A 21,415-nucleotide genomic window follows, 5' to 3' on the forward strand; every position below is an offset into this window, starting at 1 on the left:
CTTCTCTGTAGTCCAAATGCCTGGGTTCAGTTTTAGCTCCACAGCTTAGGAGCTGTGAGACTTTGGGCAATTTACTTAACCTCTCTGAACCTATGTTCCTCATCTGTAAAATGGGTATAAAACGGTGCTTCCCACACAAGATGATGAAGAAAAGTCAACGAGATGGTATGTGCAGAGTGCTCAGCACAGCCCCCGGTTCGTGCAGCGCTCAGTATGACCTGCTATTACTCTCACTCCAGCACATTCAACTTTAACCCTGACCTTTCTCCCAAACTTCGGGGCACTTCGACCTCAACATGCCTAACATGGAGCTCTTCTATCCCAGGCCTGTTTCTCTCAAATGCCCACAGACTCCGTTCCCAGCCCGGGTGGAAACAGGGAGACACGTGTGCCTCTGCCTCTCCTGCCTCCCACAGCCAGGGCCCAGGCAATCAAGGAAGGCTTCTTGGAGAGGGTGGCACTTGGTTAGGGACCAGATTAGAGGGAAGGCAGGCACTCCAGGCCTCGGTGTCTCTGGCACCAGACACTTAAGCACTCTCCTACCAGGCTCTGACCAAGATTGCTCTTCCCGGCTTTACGGTTGGGTAGGGCTGGGTGACTGGCTGAGCAGCCCCACTAGTAACCTGAGGACAGACCTCAGCCAGGGCATTTAATGCCCACGCAAGGCGTCACCAGGCTTCTCTTTACCCTCTGCCACTGTGGCCAGCAAGGTTCTAAAAACGCATGCTCTCCAACAAAGGGCACACTGATGCAGAGGGGAGCAGAGCCCCCACCAACCCAAAGGTACACAGCCCCGTCTCGGGTAAGAAAGGAAACCTTGCGGTTTTGAGACACTGGCATCTCAGGCCTGGTTGTCCCGCGGCACACCCTGGCCTCTCCCGACCTGTGCGCCACACAGCATGCTGTGCTCAGCGTGGGAACCGTCCCGAGGGAACTGCAGGGACGGGCAACTACGCCGGAGGCAGGATGGAGAGCACAGAGGGAGCACGATGCGCCAGGGGGCCTGTCCCCAGGGCTGTCCCGAGCACTCCCCGGCACTGCTCAGCCGCTTGTCTCAGAGTCTTTGGGGGAACGCGCCCAAGGCAGAATCCACGGGACTCCACACGCCCACGGAGCCCGGGCGTCCCTACAGCACAGCCATGCTGCCTGGATTCCCACCGTCTGCCTCCCCGACGGCAAGCTCCACAGGGACAGAGCTGCAGCCACCCTGCTCGTCACCAAGGCCTCGAACAGTGCCCAGAACTCACCCCAGGCTCGCTGATGTTGCCACGTACGTGAACGAACAAAAACCGAAGGCGGCCCAAGTACGGCCTGCACGCCGTCAGGGAGGGGCAGACAAGCCCCAGCTCAAGCCCCCGGCCCCCCACTGGCAAGCCCGGCCTCCTTCCAGAAGGCCAGCCGTCCTAGGTGACAGCCCAAGGGGCCAGGCTCCGAGACGGTGTCACAGGAACTCACCCACGTAATAGGAAAGGGTGCGCTTGAGCCGGTCGAAGACAAACCAGCGCTTCTTCCACGATTTGATCTTGCCGCCCATCTTGACCAAGTAGCCGCGGCAGACCTGGCGAGAAGCAGGAGTGAGGAAGGACCCACAGGCGTAGCCCCCAGACGTGCTCCCTGGAGCCGCACGATCAAAGCCATCGCCTATGCCCGGGCTTCGGGGGGCTGTGCCCCAGACCTCTTCAGGCCCGCACCCCAGGTCCCGGGACGGAGACCTCTGGTGTTAGTGCAGGAACTGGGGCCACTATTCCGAGGGCCCAGGAGGTGCCCAGGCGACGGGGTCCTCACCCCAGCGCCCCGGGGCCGCACAGGCCTCGCACCTTGCTGCTGAGAACCACGTGCAGGCAGGTATCGACGCCGTGGCCCGACGACTCAATGTGGGTCTTCAAGTCAAAGTCCTCCTTCCGGATTGGCAGGTAGCGGGTCAGAGGTCGTGCCTGGGAGCAGAGGACAGTGTCAGCAGAGTCTCCTCTCTTCCCCGCCTCACTCCCCTGTCCAGGTCCCTTGGCTTCAGGCCCGAACTCCCACTGCTGCCATCACTCCCTCCTGCCCCCTGGGGCTGTCGCTCTGGTTCCACAGCGCTTGTGGCAAAAGCAGAGACCTAGCAGGCCTGCATCGATGCAACCCCGGCCTGGGCAAAGGGCTGAGTGGCTCCATGCCTCCATTTCCCCACCTAGGACCAAGACACAGCCATCCCTGTCTTGTCCCTGCCCCTCGTCTCCCTCCTGGGCTGAACGGAATAAAGCAAGAGGCCACAGGTAAGCACGCTCTGGGGAGCAAAGCCCACTAAGCAATCCGGCCTCTGACTTCTCATGGGATCTTTTGGATCACGTGCCCTCTGGGCCTCCGTTTCCTCCTATGTAAAACAAGATAATCACTAAGGTCTGTCCCATCTCAAAAATTCTGATACCAACTAGAACTCTCAGTCAACTGCAATGTTTCTCCTGCAACCTCTACATTAGAATAGCCAGAAAAGGAAACATCATAAATTATTTAGAGAAAAACAAAACGCGCAGCTTCCAGGAGGTGCCCAGATGGGCTGGCTGCACCCACTCCCACAGCAGACAGCGGAGTCACAGCAGCAATGCCTGAGCTCCAGGGCAGGGGGCTACGGGGGGCCAGACGCAAAGTGGCCACTGACTGAGGCAGGAAAGGGGGACTGGACGCCTGACAGAGGTCCCAAGCTCAGAGGTAAAACTCATGAGTTTCTGATTATGTTTTTCTTCGTATTTTTTAGAAAGAGAACGAGAGAGTAAGCGTGCAGGGGCAGAGGGAGAATCCCAAGCAGGCTCCACACTCAGTGAGGAGCCCGACGTGGGGCTCGATCTCATGACCCCGAGATCATGACCTGAGCTGAAATCGAGAGACACTCAACTGATGGAGCCACCCCGGCGCCCCCTGGTTATTTCTTAATCCCCAAACCCAATCCAGGTGGCCTACCCCTTAAAATTCATGTTGTTACCTCCCAGGACGTCAGGGAGCTGTGGTCACTGCTGGGGAAGATCCCACAGGACCCCCAGCTTGGGGGGGGGGGGGTTGCTCTAAGACTCAGGAGGAAGGACTAGCCGGAGTCCCACAGGCTCTCACGGCGGGGGGCCAGGATCTGAGACCGGAGACATGGATAGAGCGCCCTATACAACCTAGCTTCTCCTTCCACCTTCAACCGTTCTGCTCAAATCTTCTGCGTAAAGAAAACGCTCAGGGTTCCCATCCCAGCACGAGTACAGTTCTCTCTTGGAGATGTAAACCAAACGTCAGCGTGACACCATCTGCTGGAGGGGGGCCTAGAGCTGCCACGCCTGGTGCAGTGAGGGCCAGGACAGCCACGAAACACACGCACGCACATACACCCAGCTCTCTGTTCCTGGGGGTTGAACGAGTCCCAAACAGAATCCTGCTTGTCCTGAGCCAATAGCAGTCTTTTCTGGAGAAGAGGCTCTACAGCCCCACAGGGCTACCCTGGGGTACCCCTAGCCCTCCATAGCCCTCCCCACAAGCCAACTGCCCAGCACACCCCAGAGCCCACTTACCTGGGAAAACTGTTTCTCTCGCATCTTGACCTCCTTCTCCACCAGCTGCTGCCTCCTGGCGCTCTCGCTCTGCAGCCTCCGTTCCACCTGCTCGCGCCGCCTCCGCTCTTCCTCCAGGGCCTGCCGCCGGAGCTCCATCTCCCGCTCCTGCCCCCAAAGCCAGGGGTCAGCGCCCGCCGCTGCCCTCTTCCGCCCCTTCCCCTGCCGCCCCTCCTCAGGCTGGGGCGGAGCTGCAGGAGGCACCCACCTCGGGGGGGGCGGTCTGGCACGAGCTTCAGCCCCAAAACCCACCCTCTGCAAGCACCTTGCGGGGACGGGCACATGCTCTGAAGTGAAGCCATCCCGGCGTCGGATCCGGGCTCTGCCGCCAGGACTGTGAGCCTGACAAAATCATTCACACACACCCCACCCCACCCCACCGTCTCCTCTGTAAAATGGGGCTGAGAGCACCGGCCTTCAGGGATGATAGTGAAAATTAAACGAGGTCATGTACAGAAACGCCCCGCACGGACGGCAGCAGCACGGAAGCACCGAATAAATAAACAGGGTTCTTAACACTTTTCCGTGAATTCCTACCACACGCATCACCGAAGTGACCTCCCCTGCACTGAATGTTCAGCAGTCCTTCCCTCATCACTAAGGCCCTTGGAAACCGAATACCAAACACGCGTGGCTGAACTTCCGATTTTACGGGGAAAAACATGAACTTACAAAAGCCATCCTTTAAAGAGTTTAAAGCCATTAAAACAAATCATCAAACACAAGGCACGTCAGTGACGTTTTATGTCCTCATCAACAGTAACAACTGTTTGCCGCTTCTTCCCAGCTCAAAACTGAGCAGAGTCTCCTTTCTGTCCCTTCGCCAAGAGCTGCTGGTCAATGCGCCCTCCTTCGATGACGACTAGGGGGCCTTCTTCTCTGGCTGGCCTAGCGGCTGCCTCCTCAGCTCCCACTCTCCCCTCCAGAGACGCAGCGCGCCCGGAGGGTGCAACCGGACCCCCTTCCACCTCCCCAGGCTGTGCCCGGGACGCCCCCGGTCCCACCTGCAGGCCCGCGTGCCTCCCTCCACCCCCAGCGCTCCCTGCGGACCCTCCGCCAACACCCCTGCTCTGGCCTGGACACCTGCCTGCTCTTCTAGCCCTACCCCCTTGAGCCCCCCGTTCCCGCCTTTCCGCCCCATCCCCGGGGAAGGAACTGCCACTGGGGGCGACCAGAATCAGAGCTCCCCGGGGCCAGAACACCCGCAGAGGCAAACACACAAGGCCGGAAGCCGCCCTTCGCCCTTCGGGGGATTCTTGCTGGATGGCGGTTACTGCCGTGACACCTGCCACGTGGCCAGGCCCCCTCCCCTCGAGGAAGGCAGACCGCAGAACGCTCTTTTCCTCAAGGGAAGCTGTCGAGGCTCCCGGGGCGGGGGCGGCCGCCTCACCCGGGACTCCATGAGCCGGCTCTTCTCCGCGTGCGCTTCTTTCAGCAGCTTCTCCATCTCCTCGATCTTGCCCACGTCCAGGCCGCTGGCGCTGGGGGAGGGGGAGAGTGGGCGCATCAAGGGCCCGGCGGGCAGCGGGCAGAGGCAGGGCCGGCCCCCGGGGCGCGTACCTGGACATGTTGTCCGGCGAGCAGGCCGAGGTGCCGCCCGTGGAGATGCTGGTCTCCATGCTGTCCGAGCTCTCCAGGCTCAGTGTGTCGTAGGCGTGCTCGCCATCCTCCCCGCGCTCCCGGCCGACCGGCAGGTGGTGCAGGATGGAGTGGTGCACGAGCGGGGGGAAGCCGGAGGGGCCCGGCGGGAAGGGGGCCGCCCCGTGCAGGGCATCCCACTGGCACTGCGCCTCGGCCGCAGCCTTCTGCTTCAGCTCAGCCAGGCGCCGCCGTTGCTCCTCGATCACCTGCTGTCCTGCGGGAGGGACCGAGCAGTCACGGCGGGGCCTCTGGGGGACACGGGCAGCATCACAGAGGCAAGAGGAGAGCAGGGAGAGGTCAGCACAGGGCCCACCCCTCAGCCCCCCACCAGCTCCCCTAAAGCCACCCCCCGCCAGCCCCAGGTCCAGCCGCCCTGCCAGCGCTGCGGGCGCCTGCAGGCCTGGCCACCGCCACGTCGTCTGGCTTCAGCGCTCCCTCAGCATCCTGCGCCCCACGGGGCACTGACCCTGCCCGGCGGTGCCTCTGGCTCACAACCGTAGCCTGAAGGGCAGGGCAGGGCGCACGCACCACCCCGCCTGCTGGGGAGGGGAAGGGGCGGCGAGGTCCGCAAGCAGGTGTCCATGCAGCCCCAGCAGTGACACAGAAGCAAGAGCAACACCAGCAGGGAAGACGGAGAGACGAGGCAGAGCACAGCTGGGGCAGGAGCCAGCCGTACAGGCCATCCCAGCTCAGCCGGGGAGCCAGCGGGGGTGGGGGGGGCGCGAGGACCTGCGCAGGATAGTCATGCAGAGGCCCAGGCGGGGCTGCCTGACCAAAGCAATGCCCCAGTGACCAACGCTCTACCTGCTGGGTTGTCGGCTGGGGGGGGCTCGGCAGGAAGCGACTCGCCTGGTGTGGGGGCCCCGGGCAGAGGGTAGGGTAGAGAGACACAGAGGGGATGAGACGCGGGAGAGGCACAGACATGGGCTTCAAAACAACCAAAATGCACACAGGCAACAAGGACTCCTGGGCCCCAGAGCCGCTGTCTCAGGGAACCACCTCCAGAGGCCATCAAGTGCATCCCCCTGCCTCCAGACAGGGCAATGGCCATCCCGGCTCAGGCCAACAAGCACTCCCTTCTTTGCTGGGCTCTCTGGGAAGGACTGCATGGGCCCCAACCCTTAGTCTCTTGATAAATTTCCAGCAAGCTCTTCTTCAGATATTGAATCTGAACGCTTTCTGTGCTTGCCTAGAACTCCATTAAAGCAAAGACACCCTGCGAAAGGGGTGGCGTGGGGGGGGGGCAGATATCCAGGGCCCCCCAGGGAGAGCAGGGGGGCTGGTCCTGCAGCCACTCACCCTTCTGCTGCAGGGCCAGCTGGCGCTTGGTCTCGATGTCCTGCAGCATGGCCGCCAGGTTGCGAGGAAGGCTGCCTGTCCCGTTCTGGGTGAGTAGAGCGCTCTGGGGAGGGGGAGAATGGAACACTGGGACCCAGGGCTCAGAAGACCCCCCTCCCAAGGCTTTCCTGGGCAGCTTTGACCTCTCTCCAGCGGCACAGCCTCCGCGTCCCTACCCCCGCCATGCCACACACACAGGCCACTCCCTGTCCTCAGACCTTTGGGGAGGGGCTCCGGCCCAGGGTAGCCACGCTGAGCTGGGAGGAAGAGGAAGAAGAACCAGAGGAAGAGGGGAGAGGGCCACTGCGGGTCCGGGGCAGGGGGCTGGTAGCCTCACCATCCATCTTGGAGCGGTAAACCTGGAGGGAAGAGATGCTGCCTGGTGAGAGGTCCGGCTCCCCCGCTGGCCACAACCCCCATGTCACCTAGGCTGCCTGTGATCCAGGTCCTGCCCTGGTACCAGGCCTCCCTGGTCGTTTCTAGCGGACAACAGCTTTGAACTTCCTGGGCCACCAGCCCAATGGACGTGTGTTCCTGGCAGCCACCAAGCCTCTTTTCCAGGCAGCTCCCCTCTGGGCCAATCCCTGGTCCCAGATCCCAGAAAAGGTCTCAGAAAAAGACCTGTAAATCAGCCCATGCGAGGCAGCGTTCACATCGGTCGGGCAGAGCGGTGTGGGAGACCAAGGGGAGGGAAGCCGGGCTTCCTTCTGGTCCCGCCTTGGCCACTAACAGGCTGTGCGACCTCGGGGCCGTGGACCTCCCAGCTCTGGGCCCCCGCTTCCTTATCTGCAGAAGGAGGGAGCGGGACTAGAAGAAGGAACTGTCACCTCCCTCCCAGGCCTCACGTTTGCTGAATACGGGGTCTGGAGTCAAGAACCCCGACTCCTGGCATAGGCTCTACTTCTTCCTAGTCGTGGGGCTTTGGGGAGATGACTTATCTTCTCTGGGCCCCAGTGTTTGCTCTGCAAAGGCAGAGAGTGAACTGCTGATCACATGACTCAAAACACGTACGAATCTCTAAGCAGCTGGACACGAAGTAGAGCTGCCTCACGTGCTAGAAGAATCGGACTCCTCCCAAAGGGAACACGGAATCCGAGAGGAGACCGCAAACGTAGAGGCGTGGGGCCTGCACCCCAGGAGGTGATCTTGAGCACTGGGGTCCTGGGCACAACCGCAGGTCAGTGGAGTGCGCCCTGACCCCCTTCCCCACGCCACGGTCAGCAGCTGGCTACGGGCAGGCCTGTACCTTGCACGTCCTCAGGGCTGTTACTTCAAAGTCTCTGTCCCACCAGTCCTGCCCCCGAGTGTCACCCCCGGGGAGACCCGGAGAGCAAAGTGCCAGCCCCACGAGTTCCAGCTGCAAGACGCCCAAGAGGGCGTCAGGCCCCCCAGACCGAGTGAGAGAGTCCGGGCCTGAGGGCTGCCGGGCACAGAGCAGAGCCGCAGTCTGCCGTAGCACGAGGCACCCAACCCACCCCAACCTGACCGCTGCTCCTGAGGGCGCTTCAGCTGGACCGGCAAGCCTGTATGCCATCCCTGGACCCCGAGGCTGGCCCTCCTGCTGCCCAAAGGGCCCAGGGGCCCCTTGCTGCCCTGACTCGACTGCCCCCCGCCCCCCATCTAAGGTGCCACCATGGGGCTGCTGGACCAGCAGGAGGTACCCAGAGCACAGAGAAGCAGGGCTCGGGGGAGGGATGGGCAGGGCAAGAGGGGGTTACCTGCAGCTGCCGGGAAGCTTTGGCGGGCAGAGGCGGGGGAGAGGAGCGCGGGGAGGCTGCAGCGGGGCCGGTCCCCAGCCCGGCCATCAGCTCCTGGTACCACTGCTCTAAGTCTACGGCAGGGAGCAGCAGCTCCTCCATCTGGAGTGGGACGTGGGGATGGGGCGCGGAGAACAGGCGAGGAGGGGAAGGAAGGGGAAGGTTGGAGGAAGAGCAAAGGAAGGCCACGATCGGGAAACAGGAAGGCGAGGGAGAAGGGAAGGGAGGAAGGGAGAAAGGACAGCATGAAGAGGAGGAGAAAAACAGTGAGAGAACAGTCGCTGTGAACACACCAAGGGCAAAGAGGAACAGTCAGGACACAACTCCCAGACCAGAGACTCGTGCTATGCCAACCGCGATGCTAGCCGGCCAGCGCCCACAGGCACTGAGCACTCCCCGGGGGCTGGCCTGGAGCTCCGAAGCTGGGAAGCCGGGGCAGAACACACACACACACACACACACACACACAGCCACACCAGCAGCACGCTGGGGGCTGCAGGAACACACAGACCACCAACCTTGGGTGAAGGCGTGAGAGAAGCGAAGGAGGAGGAAGAGGGCAGCGCGGGAGGAAGGCAGGTGGTGGGAACCAGGTCCCGGGAGGCAGAGGCCCAGAAGGGCAGGCCTGGCGCAGGGGCTGTGGGCATGGGCGAGGTGCCCCACATCGCCTTTAGCTGCTCAAGCGTCACGTACTTGGGGGAAGGCCAGGATGCGGGAGGGAATACAAGAGGTTAATGGAACTGCTACGCAAGAGACGGCCCTGCCCATGGGCAAGGGAAGGGTAATCACAGGGAGCACAGAGCAGCAGCCCGGGAAGGCGAGTCCTTGCAGTGGGGCGCCCTCACCCCAGGCAGAAGGCCTGCCCTTCCTTGAGCCCTCAGGAGCTGAAGCTCCCGAGGTCCCGGGGAAGAGAGGGAACCACTCCCAACCCCCCTTAGGCCAGCTGCCCTTCTCCCTTTCTGGCGAAGACAGACCTGTTGCTCCCCCCAGCCCCACCCAGGCCTAGGGCACCATCTGGCCGTCCGCCAGGAGGCACAGGTGGGCTCCCTCCGTGGCTGGTACCTCACTGTCAGGCAGGGGCTGGGCGAGCACGCTGGGGGAGGTGGCAGAAGCATGGGGGTCCGAGCGGAAGCACAGCTGGAGAACCTCAGCCAGGCTCACATACTCCTAGGGCGCCCGGTGGGAGGGGGAGGGATGGGCAGAGAAGAGGTTAACAGGGTACAACCAGGTACCCAACTGGGGGTCACTCCATTCAATACAAGGGCCGTCACTCCATTCAATACAAGATCCAGGGCAGGGGTGGGGAGCTCGGCTGCCTCCTGTGGCCGGAGACAGCTGTGGGGGGGGGTGGGGGGAGGAGGGGGAACCAGAAAAGGGCAGGCAGAATAGTCCGAAGACTCTTCTTGACCTCTACCTTTTGAAGCTGGTTTAGCACCCAGGCCCTGCCCCAGGTAGACCCTGAAGGCCCACCCCTGGGTTTGCTCTGGACTGGGGACAGGAGAAGCCGAGGAAAGGCCTTCCGAGAGCCCACTGAGGATCGGGACCGAGCTCCCAGAGAACCCTTCTGTCTCTGACACCTTGGGCATCCCCAGTGGGGCGCACACAGCACGGAGCACCAGCCACCGTCCCCGAGTGTCTCCTCATACCCCATCTGCTGGGACAGAAGCTGGAAGGGGTGGGATGGAGACACTCCGGCGGTGGGGGGGGGGGGTGGTGGTGGCTGGCTAGACGGGCTCAGAGACAGCGAGCTTAGCAGGGAACAGCTCAAAGCCCAAGTAAAAAAACAGGCCCAGTGCCCATGGGTTAGTACTTAGAGAGATACTGGCACACTAGCTTTGTGGGGGGAGGACAGGGCCCGGCTAGTCCCTGAGCACACCCTTAGGCCCCCGAGCTTATCCAGGTGTTGCGGGCACGGCAGGCATCCGAAATGCACGCCGAGGGCACAGGAGCCCAGCCTGCCCTACCCAGAGGGAGCCCCAGCCTGGCCTAGCTCCAGAGCGCCGCTGTCCTCCGGGGGTCAGGGAGAAGGAAAATGAGCTGGAGGATCCAGTGGGTTGTGAGAACTGATGAATGGCATGCAGCATACGTGCAAATTAATATGCAAATCGGTGCTCTGGTTTTCATGGGCTGCGCCGGCCCTCTCCAGAACAGCGGGATGGCACACTCACTCAGACCCTCACAAACTCTGGCCAAAGGGTCATGGGCACACGCCCTTCAACTGGGCCCGGGGGAGAAGCTGTCGGCAGGAGCTCGGCAAGCAGGCAGACAGGCAGTGGGCACAGCAGAGCAGGCCGTTAGCTGTGATTACCTCTTGTGCTTTGGGGCAGAGCTGAGTGGAAGCAGGTGGGGTTAGGGGGACAGAAGAGGCCCCAGGCTCAGAAGACCCTGGGAAAGGGACCAGAGTCGCAGACCCCAGCCCCATCTCTGAGGACTCGGAGATGAGCAGCTCAGCCTACAGAGAGGGTACACGGTGAGGGGCCCCACCCCTCACGCAGCCCGCCACCCCACCCCGGGCCTCAGTTGCTTGTGCAGCGAGGCAGGGAAAGAGCTCAGGAACCGGGGTGCACCCTGGTTGGACCTTACACCCCTGCCAGGACTCGAGAAAGAACGGCTTAAGGGACGTCCATGCCCACTTCTCAGACAAGAGCCCAGCTCTAGACTGAAGCCCGAGGAGCTCCAAGCTCAGGACCCCTAGATTCCTGTACTGCCCCCTTCGAGGGACGTCTGCCCAGCCCTGGCCCTTACCGAACCTCTGAGCTGCCCACCCTCCCCACTCGTGCCACCTGAATCCCCCAGATGTATTCAATCACCCCAAATGGCAACATCGGCAAGCTCCTCCGAGCCAGGAAGGTATCTGGAGAGCAGCAGCTGGTAGCCACAGAGGATCAAACCCCAGACGTCAGGGCCACTGCCACACAAACCTCTCCAGTTCGGGGCCAATGTCCCCAGAGTCAACCTCAGCTACCGGGGCGAGGTGCCCCATGGGGCTCTACAGCCTCCTGAGACCCACTGCAGCTGAAGCTAGGGCTGAGCCCAGCACGTTACCTCTTTGAGGGTGGATGTGGTCTTCGGGAAGGGTCTGCCTCCTGTGAGCGCGCGGTGCCTCCCCTCCAGCGCGGCCAGTCTCTCCTTCTCCTGCAAGCCCCAGCGGCAGGGTCACCACGGGGCGGGGGAGACCAGAGCGCTGGCCCGGCCGGCCCCTCTGCACCCGTCTGCCACCGGCCTGCCCCGAGCCGGACCCCCAGCCCGCCCGGCCGACCTACCTTCTGCAGCAGCTGCAGGGACGCGTTCTTGTCCCGCGCCAGGCGCTCGGACTCCTGCACGGCCTGCGCCCGGATCTGCCCCGCCTGGCTGTCCAGCACTGCCAGGCGCTCCTGGAGGAGAAGGGGGTGGTCGGTCAGGCCTGGGAGACAACAGGGCTGAGCCCACGGTGAGACTCTTGGCTTGGGTGGAAGGACTCAACCAGCCCTTCTGCTCGGCTTCGACTCACGCCCGGCAAACAGGCAACTACGGTCGGCTCGTCCCCCCAGCCCTCCCTCACCCAGCGACGCCCGTGCCATCAGACGCCCCCGCCCCGCCTTCAGCGAGTCCAGAACCCCGGCCGTGCTGAAGAGTTCGCCACCTACCCCACCCCCACTGCCACCCCCAAGTCCAGGCCCGCCACCTCCCGGCCCGGACCTCTGCCCCAGCCTCCTGCTCCCACTCTCGCAACTGTCTGCTGCGCCCCACGCTGCCACAGATGCCTTCTCAAAATGGCCTTGGAGCTTTGTGTTTGCTTATCTGAATTTTCAAACTTCTAAAAACATATACGTATTACATAATTTTTAAAAAAATCCACCAGTAAGGTTAGATCACTCCTCTCCTCAAAATCTCCGAGTGATGCCTCACCACTCACAGGTGACAGCGGGGACTCCCAAGCCACCATTCGAGGGCTCCTGGAACTGGGCCTACACTCTGCAGCCCCCCTCCCTCCCCCGCCCCCGAACCCCCCAGCCTGGCCACGGGGTACAGTAAGCTGTGCAGCTGCATGCTCTCAGGCCTGACATTGCTCCCCTTAGCCCGGGAGAGCGCCCCGTTTCCACCAGCGAGAGCTCACTTCTCCAAGACCAGACCAAGCACCACCTTCTCTCCCAACACCTTCCTCAATCACCACTCAATCTCCCTGCTCCTTCCTCTGTGCTCAGATGACTCTGGAGCGCCCTCTGTCTCATACTACTGGTACTTGTGAACACGTTTCTCCATCACCACCCTGCCCAGGCTGTCCGATCCAAGGGCAGGGTCAGTGTCTTTTCTGTCTCCATATGCCCAGTAGGGCTTATTAGCACAATGCCTGGCTCAACAACCATGTGCTAAAAGGAAATGAAAAGAGAATAACGTGAGAGAGAAGAACGGGAGATGGGGGGAAAAATGGGCTGGGTTAATGCCAGGAGGGCTTCCTGAAAGAAGGGGCCTTAAACCACCACCATTAAGAGTAAGACATGAGCAAGGAGGGAGGGAAGAAGGGAGCTGTCCTAAATCTGGGGTCAGCCCAAAGGGTAATCCCCACAGCAAGATCTGCTGGTTATTGAGAACCTGTTAGAACCCAAGAACTCTGCTAAACGCTTTGCATTTGTTACCTCATTATTTTTTTTGTTTAAATGCATTGATTTTAATTTTATTATTTTTTTAAAGATTCTATTTATTTGACAGAGACACACAGTGAAAGAGAGAGCACAAGCAGGGGGAGTGGGAGAGGGAGAAGCAGGCTTCCTGCTGAGCAGGGAGCCCAATGAGGCCTTGATCCCAGGACCCTGAGACCATGACCTGAGCCAAAGGCAGACACTTAACGACTGAGCCACCCAGGCGCCCCTGGTTACCTCAATTAAACCTCTTTTGAGGCAGGTGCCTTTATGCCCATTTTACAGATAAGAACGTTGACATAGGGGCACCTGTGTGGCTCAGTGGGTTAAGCATCTGACTTCGGCTCAGGTCATGATCTCAGGGTCCTGGGATCGAGCCCCGTGTGGGGCTCCCTGCTTAGTGTGGAGCCTGCTTCTCCCTCTCCCTCTGCCCCTCCCCCCACTTGTGCACGCACAGGCGCTCTCAAAATCTTAAAAAAACAAAACAAAACAAAAAAAAAACACTGACATATTCAGAGTTAAATGCTAGAGCTGGGATTAGAACCAAATCTGTTGGGACGCCAAAGCCAGTACTGGGGCAGATGGAGCCTGGGATGGGTGGGACACTGGGAGCTGAGGGAGGAAGGGAGGCTGAGCAAGACTCAGGAGAAGGCAAGGGGAAGAATGTGACCCCCCAGGGTCCCAGTAGCTGAGCTCGGTTCCTAGGAGCCAGGGTGGGGTTGGGGAAGAGAGAACAGGAGTCCGATCCTGCTGACCTCTCCCAAACTCCCTGGCGCTTACACCCACCCGGACCTCAAAGGGATGGGATTAGCCGATCTAGGGCTCCCCGATGCATTCTCTCCAAAGGGAAGAGGAAGAGGCTGGAGAAGTGCCAGCCTCTGGCCCCAGGGCAGTACAGTATAAGGACCAGATACTTTGGGGCCAGGGAGGCCTGGGGTCCAGGGCTGACTCTGAAGCTGAGAGATGTGGGGCAGATACGTAGTTTCTCTGAGCCCCGTTTCCTTGTCTATAAAATGAGGATAAGAGCACTGGCCTGTGAGACCATTGTAAGGCTGGCGTAAGATAACCCAAGAAAGCCTCCCGGCACACACCCATACCCACGTGCTTGGGAAATGCTAGCTTGCTCCCTTTCTTCCACCTGTCTCGCGTCGGGAAGCGGATGTATTTGTAAGGCAGAGAAACTCAGGGAGAGAGGCAAGGGATCCAGACACAGGGGGAGGTCCAGCAGCTCCCCACATCCCACTAGACTCAGGCTAGCCCTCGAGACCCCAGCCACCACTTTCTGACACCCCTCCCCTGATCTCACTGCCCTCATCTCCCACCCGCTCATTCCAGCCAGGCAGACGGCACGCCAGCCTTGGTGACAGGCATGGGAGCTGCTGCCCATCCTCCCCATTCTCCTCCCCGCCTTAACACAAGCCTCCTCCCAAATGTACTATACACACACACACACACACACACACACACACGCCTGCCCCATCACCCTGTCCTGGTCTGGCTGAGATCAGGAGCAGAGGATCACAGCCCTTGGAGCCCCAGAACCAGTGAGGACACCATACACAATGACCTTGTGTTCGGGCTCAGCTGAGCTAAGGCTGACCCCAGCTGGAACCTAGGGGATGCCCTTTCTAGGACCTGTGCCTGGCTCAAATATCCACATCTCAGGGCCCTATATGTTTCCTGGCACGCCCACCAGACAGAGAGCTCTACAAGGGCAGCAGCAAGCCTCCCCAGCGCCTCCTCCCCCATCTTCCCCTTTCTCTGCCTGGCCAGGGCCAATCTGGACGGGAGCCCCGTCCACTCTCCACTGGGAGCCCGCGCTCGCTAGCGGCCGCTGCTGTCTGCCCAGCGCTGACCACCCTCAGAGCCCATGCTGTCCTCACACACACCGTCCTGCTGCATTCGCTCGACACCTGTTCTTGTTTCACAGAGAGGGAAACTGAGGCTCAGAAAGGTCAAGTTAGCTTTTATGGGGTCATCAGCTGGGATCTAAACCCAGCTAGGATCCAATTCAGTGGCCTCCGACCCCCACCTGGCCCTGAGCCCCCGTGGGAGGCGGGGAGGAGGGGGCCACACCTTCCTCTTGGTGATGCTTCGGAGCAGCTCGGCCTGGCTCCGGAGCAGCCCCTGGCCCGCCAGCTCCCGCTCCTCCTCCACGCGGCTCTCCCTCTCCAGCTGCTGGAACTCCAAGTCCTCAAACAGCTTTGTCTCCGTCTCCAGGGCCTCGGCCTCCTTGAACGACAGTGACAGAGAGGGTCGGGTGGTGCTCGGGATACCACTCCGGGCCTGGAAGGCCAGGCCACAGAGGTGGGCGTTCTGAGGGCCGGCCCCAGGGAAATCGGGGAAGGGACCTGCCCCCACCCAACCCCCTTTCCTCTGCTTGGCTTTACCCATTGCACGGGGCATCAGCGCCTGGAATAGCAGAAAGTAGCAGAAAATCGCTCCCCCCATCCTTCCCAGTCCCCTCCAAGTCATAGCACCGACCCTGGTGTCCGGCAGGTACTGCAGGGCCCAGGTGGTCCCGTCCCACCGCTCTCCTCTCTTCTGGGTGGGTGGCCCTCGGGGGCCAGGGAAGGGGGGCTGGTGAAACTGACCCTTCTCAGCTGCTCCTGTAACTGTTCCCGCACTGACTCGGGGCAGTTATCGAGCTGCGTCTGGAGCTCGGCGTAGAGCGCCTGGCGGGCCTCCAGGTGCCTCCGTCCCGCGGCCAGCTCCGCCCTCTCCTGGTCGGCGGGAGGGGGGGGGAGGGCGGGCACAGGGGAGAAACAGAACACACACTCCTCAACTCCGGGCCCGCGGGCAGCGGCGGCCGTGGGGGGGCGCGGCCAGGGCAGGAGAGAGAGAGCCAGGGAGCGGGAGGGGAGTGGGGGGAAGAAGCCGAGGAAGCACAGAAGCAGATAAGCGGGAGAGAAGAGAGGAAGAGACAGAGGGAAGGCACGTGGAAGAGGTGAAGAGCGGGAGAGGCTAGGAGCTGCCGTGTAAGACAGGACACTCGCAAGTGCAGGGGGCAGTGTGAGACAGCCAGAGGGGCAGGTCTCAGGCAGAAATTTTGGTCTCTTGGAGTCCCCAGGACTAGAAACTGTTTGGGGAGGTCCTAAGAAAAGCCCTCTGTTTTCTCTCCCAACAGTCAAGGCCAAAGCTGTTTCCCCATCCCCAACATGGTGCTTCTGGATCCGGCTTCTCCCCCCCCTTCCGTTGCCTGGAGACCAAAATTTCACCCTGGGGCAGAGGGTAGAGCTGGCGAGGGTTAAGTCCAAGGGCTGGGCGTGACTCAAGGCTGGAGATGTTAAAGCTCGGGCAGTGCAGCGGAGGGGACCCCAGCCCCACTCCCTGGGCCTCCCTCCCTCCTGCCCAGGGTGGAGGTGGGGGGGCTGGTGCTGCAGGCTGAACTCCAGCAGGATGAGGGTTGCAATTAGTTCGGCCGTTGCCATGGCAACAGGAGCCCCAGGAGTGGGTACAGAGAGGAGGTGGATAGCGCCGTCTGGGGCGAGATGACACCCCTGAGGGCGGGAAGGGGGACGAGGGGAGGAGCTGGTGAGTCACCCCTCCGAAGGACAGCAGAGGAGAAACTATGATTACTGATTCCAAAACCAGAGTGGGGCCATGGGCTGGGGAAGAAAGCCGAGTGAACCTTCCCCACGGCCACCACCTCCCCCCTGCCGCCCACCGCCACCTCAAATAACTGGGCCCAGAGAAAAGGCAAAATCCTGGCCTCCAGGCGATGCCAGGTCAGTGAGAAATGAAGTCAGGCAATTCCCTCTGAAATGCTGAGCTTACTTGAAGTCAGTCCCTGTGCTGAATCCTGCCCGCCCTCCCCAACCCACCCTCCCCCCTTCCCCATCTAGGGAGAGGAGGACCCAATCAGGCCGGTTCCTGGGGTCCAAGCACTTCCCCCTCCTTGGACTCAGCCCTTACAGCACCCTATTCCAGATGGCTCAGGGGTGGGAGAAGGGCAGAGGCCTACTCATTCCCACCCTCTGGCTGGGGTATCTGAATTTGGGAAACCCCAGGGGGGAAGCTAGGAAGGGCAGCCACCGTGTGGCAGAGAGATACTGTCCGAGCCCCCCACAGGCCATACGCCAGCCCAGCTGCACCTCCAGACCCCCCGCTCTAGCAGGAAGAGAGGGAAGGGAGGCGGATGGCTGGAGGATAGCAGCTTCTCCCTGCTGTGTAGGAAACGGCCAACAGCCTATGGAGGCAGAGCCCAGGGCTTTTCCAAATGCGGGACACTCTTCAGGCCGAGAAGCCCCTCAGCTAGGCATTTACCCCAACCTTGACCTGCCACTGCAACACTGAGTAAAGTTGAGCTGTGCCCCCTGTCCGGTCTTTCCTGATCAAAACCCTGGAGTCCCACACCAAGAAAGGAAGGAGGCAGAATGAGACGGGGAGAGGTCAAGGGCATGGAAGTGCCCCGGGAGTTAGTAAAAAAGCAGGCGTGGCTCAGCCCTGCCTGGGTGGCACTGGCAGTTAGGGGCATGCGGAGAGCCCAGGACAGTGATTAGAGGGGGCGTTAGTGCAGGCCTGGTTGGTAAGCATGGAGTTAATTTGGCACAGAATTCGGGAGTGTGGTTTTGGGGGCCAGAGCCAAAGCTCCAAAAGAAAAAAAAAAGGGGGGGGATGTCCATACTCTCAAAATTGGGACAGGAGGAAGACGCTCTCAAAAAACTCAGAAGGAAAATTAATTCTTGGAAAAAATACTGTCAAGTCCAGAAAGAGGTGGCCCCTCTCCACACTCCAGAGCTTTTGGCACGCTGTTGGGCATCTCGGGCCTGGCTGGCACGGCCCCTGCGGGACGGAGCGACCCCTGCAGGCTGGCACGGGATCTGAAAGGGGCGGGGGTGGGAGCTGGGACCACCTGGGAGGGGAGGCTGCAGATCCTGAAGGCTCAGGGGAAGCAGAGACGGTGAGGGCCATCTCCCAGAGGTCACGTCCTGAGCACCTGAGGCATGCCGGGAGGGAACCGTTCTCTCGATGGAGGGCCCCAGTCATGAACCACTTCCTAGCACCAATCCCTCAGGCTGTGCTCACTGCCCAAGAAGCGTCTTTGGCACTGCCTACAAGGGCCATGAATGACCGGGAACAGCAGGCACCCAGAGGCAGCACAGAGACCCAGAGGAGATCCCAGACTCCAGCCCGGCCCCTGACAGTGCCCTTCACGCTGGTACCTTCCACAGAAGACAAGGCCTCCTGCCCCTGGGGGACACAGAGACCACCAGGTCTGCAGGATGGCTGATGAAGGAAGGGGTCAGAGGCCTAGAGGCGGCACTGCCCCTTTCCCAGGCCACCGGTAGCCAGCCCTGGGCCAGGCCAGCTGTGCGTTACCTTGTCCCTCTCCTTCTGGATGCCGGTCTCCAAGGCCACCAACTTCTCCTGCAGCTGGTCCACCGCCTTCTGCTCCTTCTGCAGCAGCGCCCGCTCTGCCTCCCTCTCCCCCTGCAGCAACGCCCGCTCCATTTCAGCCTGCGGGCGACACCCAGGTCCACGTCAGAGCCGGTCAAGGCAGGTGGACGCAGGCCGCTCTGGGGGCCTTCCCTCCGCGGGGCGAAGAGCACCGCCGGGGCCCTGCCAGCTCACCTCTCGGGCCGACTCCTGCAGCTGCTGCTCCAGCTCCTTCACGCGGACCTTGAGCTGCTCCACGCGCCCCAGCACCTGAGCGCGCTCCTCTTCCAGGGCCAGCACCTCCCCCTGCAGCTTGGCGCCAGGTGTGTCCTCATGCTGCAGGGCAGAGACACAGTCAGCCGGGGCAGCCTGGAGCCCTCCACGCCCAGACTCGGAGAAGGGAGCCCCTTCCTCAGAGCGCTCAGAAGGGGGGGGCTACACTGAGAGAAGAGGCCAACTGCCCTTCCCACAAGGGAAGCGAGATCAGCTCAGCGAAAGGCGATGGAGGTCACCCCAGCGCCAGGCTGGGAGGAGGCCCGAGGGAAGGCCGGTCAGAAAGCGGATCTATAGCCCTGGACACTCATCAACACCTCCTCACTTCCACACCTCTCAGCCCCAGGCCCTTCCCAAACCTGCCCCTTCGCTGACTCCCCCCCCCCCCACCTTGACCTCCACCACGGCCTCCTCTGCACCCGCCCCCCTGGGGTCAGACCCAGCCCCTCTCACCAGACACCCCTCCGCCTCACCTCCTGCTGCGTGCTCTCCGTGCTGCTGCACTCCTCCTTGAGATTCTCCTCGTCCGAGCGTTCCATACACTCCCACAGGCGTTGGGGGGCACCTCCAGGCTCCTCAGTGCTCCGCCCAGAGGCCCCAGCGGTGCCTGAAAGGCCCCGTGAGGGCCTCCGGCCTGCCAGGGCCAACGCTGCGGTGGCTTCCCCAATGCTGGGCAGCTCCCCGGCCTCGGGCCCCCCGTCGGCCCGGCTGTACTCAGCACACAAGTTCAGGATGGTCTCCAGGCGCTGGCGTTCCTGGGGACGGGCACAGAGCAGGGCATGAGAGGGAGGGAGGCCGGGCCCTAGCGGGGCTGGAGCCAGGCACGGCACACTATCAGGATGAGAGAACTAGGACACTAGGTACTAGGGGTTCAGAAGGAAGTCAGGAGAGCCCCAAACCCAAGGCCTGAGGAAGCAAAGGGAAGGAGGGTGTCCCAGGAGTAGGCGGGAGGAACCAGGCCACTGTGCCACCTGCCCACATGGCTGGCCCCTCCCATCTTCCTGTTTCCTTTCCCTCTCCTTCTGTCCCCAGGGGCTTCCTTGTGGACACCCAGCGACACAAACTGGTGAGCAGGCTAAAGACCACGATGAGACACAGGTAACACTCGGGTGCTCATGCGGACCCGGACCCACAGCGATCTACACATAAGGGTACACAGACCCCCCCCCCACCAGCCCTGACCCACAAGGACACAACCCGTGCTCTGCGCTTACATTAACAGGCAGGTGCACACAGACACCGGCCCTGGCATGCACGGATGCACGCGGGCACACACTCGCACAGATAAACACAGCCTAGCGTGCAGACAGGTGGGCCCTGACCTAGACGGGGCTGGAAAGCAGACCCACAGGCAGCTAGGGATCCCAGGTTCCCGCAAAGCTGCACTTGGCCTGTGTCTGTACACCAGGCCAGACGGACCTGGGACACGGTCCTCCTCGAGGCCCGCCCCAGCTCCGGGCGCTCTCAGGCAGCCACCCCCGCCCGCCCCGCGTCTTTCCTGGCAGGTGAGCTGCTGCCGGCCCTTGCACCCCCAGGCCCCGCTGTGAGCGCTCCCAGTGACTGCCACTTCATCCACCCCCTCCCCACAAATAGCCCCAGCCAGATACCGCTCAGGGGCCCATGAGGTGAAGGAGGGATGGTGCAATCGTGGCCCCCCTCTCATCCACAGCACCCCAGCCTTGAAGCACCGCCCCCTCCCCAGGCACCCACGGCTCTGCAGGGGACCTCGACCTCGGGTGTCTCTCACTGCACAGACACGTACCCAGCTTCCCTCCTGCTGCCTGCCCAGTTCCACGTCAAAAACAAAACCAGGAACCGAGCCTCAGCACCCAGGAGGCTGGGCCAGTGCCCCCGCCCCTGCCCCAGGACCCAGATAAGCAGCCTGCTGGAGGTGGGAGGGGCAGGGCGGGCAGCCTCCAAGATTTAAAGTGGCAGGTGGGGCAGGTCAGGGCTGGCGGGGAGGTGCGTGCTCGTGCCTGGGGGTGGGGAGGCTGGGCCACCACTCTGCCTGAGCCCGCCTCACTGCTCCCTTTCCAGGGTGAGCCCCCAGGGTGGTCCGAGCATGCTCCTGGAGGCCAAGGCAGCAACAGTGAAGAGAGAATGCAGCGACAGAAAACACCGAGGATCCTGCCTTATCTCTCCCCCTACAGGACACAAACACACTGGCCCGCACCCTCACCTCACCCAAAGCTGTCCCAACCTCTTCTCAAAAGCTCTCCAGACAAACGTCCTCATTTCTGGTTCTCCTCCTTGAACCAATCCCACAGTCCCTGGGCGCCCCAGCAACCCCGCGCTGCTCACAATCCATTCTCCTGTCCGTGTGCTCGAGGGTCCGCACGCCAGCCGGAGCCCCACGAGCTCCCTGCGTTATCTGGGGAATCCTGGCCCCCACCCAGCTCAGATGCCATCTCCAGGACAGCTGCCCAGAGCCACACCCGGCTCCCAAATGCAGCCACATGCACGCATGCACACGCTGCTGCACCCAATCCCCATCAGACGATCCGGCCCAGGGTCGGGTTCCCTGCCACCCACCTTCCCAGCTCCCGCCCATGCACAAAAGACCAAAAAGAAGAAAGAAGGAAGCAACTTTTCTAAAGAACAAGAGGCTTTTCTAAAAAACAAGACTTGGAAAGACAGGAGACTTGGATTCCAATTCCAGCTCTGCCAGAACTTGCTGTGTGACCTTGGACACGCCCATTCCCCTCTCTGGGCCTCAGCCTCCTCAGCATTCAGACCCGCTTCCCAAACAGAGAGGTGCGAGGCCTCACCGGAAACGTGGTGTGTTTCCCTAGAGCTATGTTATATTCAGGTAAATAACACAAAATTTAATCTATACATTAAA

The 21,415-nt window shown here is 61.6% G+C and overlaps 1 protein-coding gene across 23 annotated transcripts in view; it reads right to left on the bottom strand.

The window, feature by feature from the left end:
- The window catches only part of PHLDB1 (pleckstrin homology like domain family B member 1), a 44,430-nt gene that overhangs the window by 4,076 nt on the left and 18,939 nt on the right, over positions 1–21,415 (bottom strand). For 12 of the 23 annotated variants that reach the window (XM_087868383.1, XM_087868380.1, XM_087868382.1 and 9 more), the window contains 18 exons: positions 19,047–19,328; positions 18,496–18,636; positions 18,244–18,381; positions 15,516–15,644; positions 14,998–15,153; positions 11,566–11,676; positions 11,348–11,437; positions 10,611–10,754; positions 8,821–8,994; positions 8,264–8,404; positions 6,764–6,904; positions 6,507–6,609; positions 6,012–6,056; positions 5,127–5,421; positions 4,957–5,047; positions 3,528–3,674; positions 1,818–1,934; positions 1,456–1,558 (listed from right to left, as the gene is read on the bottom strand). In XM_087868383.1, coding sequence (XP_087724509.1) covers positions 1,456–1,558; positions 1,818–1,934; positions 3,528–3,674; positions 4,957–5,047; positions 5,127–5,421; positions 6,012–6,056; positions 6,507–6,609; positions 6,764–6,904; positions 8,264–8,404; positions 8,821–8,994; positions 10,611–10,754; positions 11,348–11,437; positions 11,566–11,676; positions 14,998–15,153; positions 15,516–15,644; positions 18,244–18,381; positions 18,496–18,636; positions 19,047–19,328 — 2,548 coding nt within the window. Of the gene's footprint in view, positions 1–1,455; positions 1,559–1,817; positions 1,935–3,527; positions 3,675–4,956; positions 5,048–5,126; positions 5,422–6,011; positions 6,057–6,506; positions 6,610–6,763; positions 6,905–8,263; positions 8,405–8,820; positions 8,995–9,364; positions 9,470–10,610; positions 10,755–11,347; positions 11,438–11,565; positions 11,677–14,997; positions 15,154–15,515; positions 15,645–18,243; positions 18,382–18,495; positions 18,637–19,046; positions 19,329–21,415 lie in introns of all 23 variants that reach the window. The other 11 variants (XM_087868395.1, XM_087868377.1, XM_087868385.1 and 8 more) reach the window with 11 other exon arrangements.

The sequence above is a fragment of the Ursus americanus genome, chromosome 16 (assembly GCF_024610735.1).
Source record: "Ursus americanus isolate L20-20 chromosome 16, mUrsAme1.1.p, whole genome shotgun sequence".
In the NCBI taxonomy this organism is placed as follows: Eukaryota; Metazoa; Chordata; class Mammalia; order Carnivora; family Ursidae; genus Ursus; species Ursus americanus.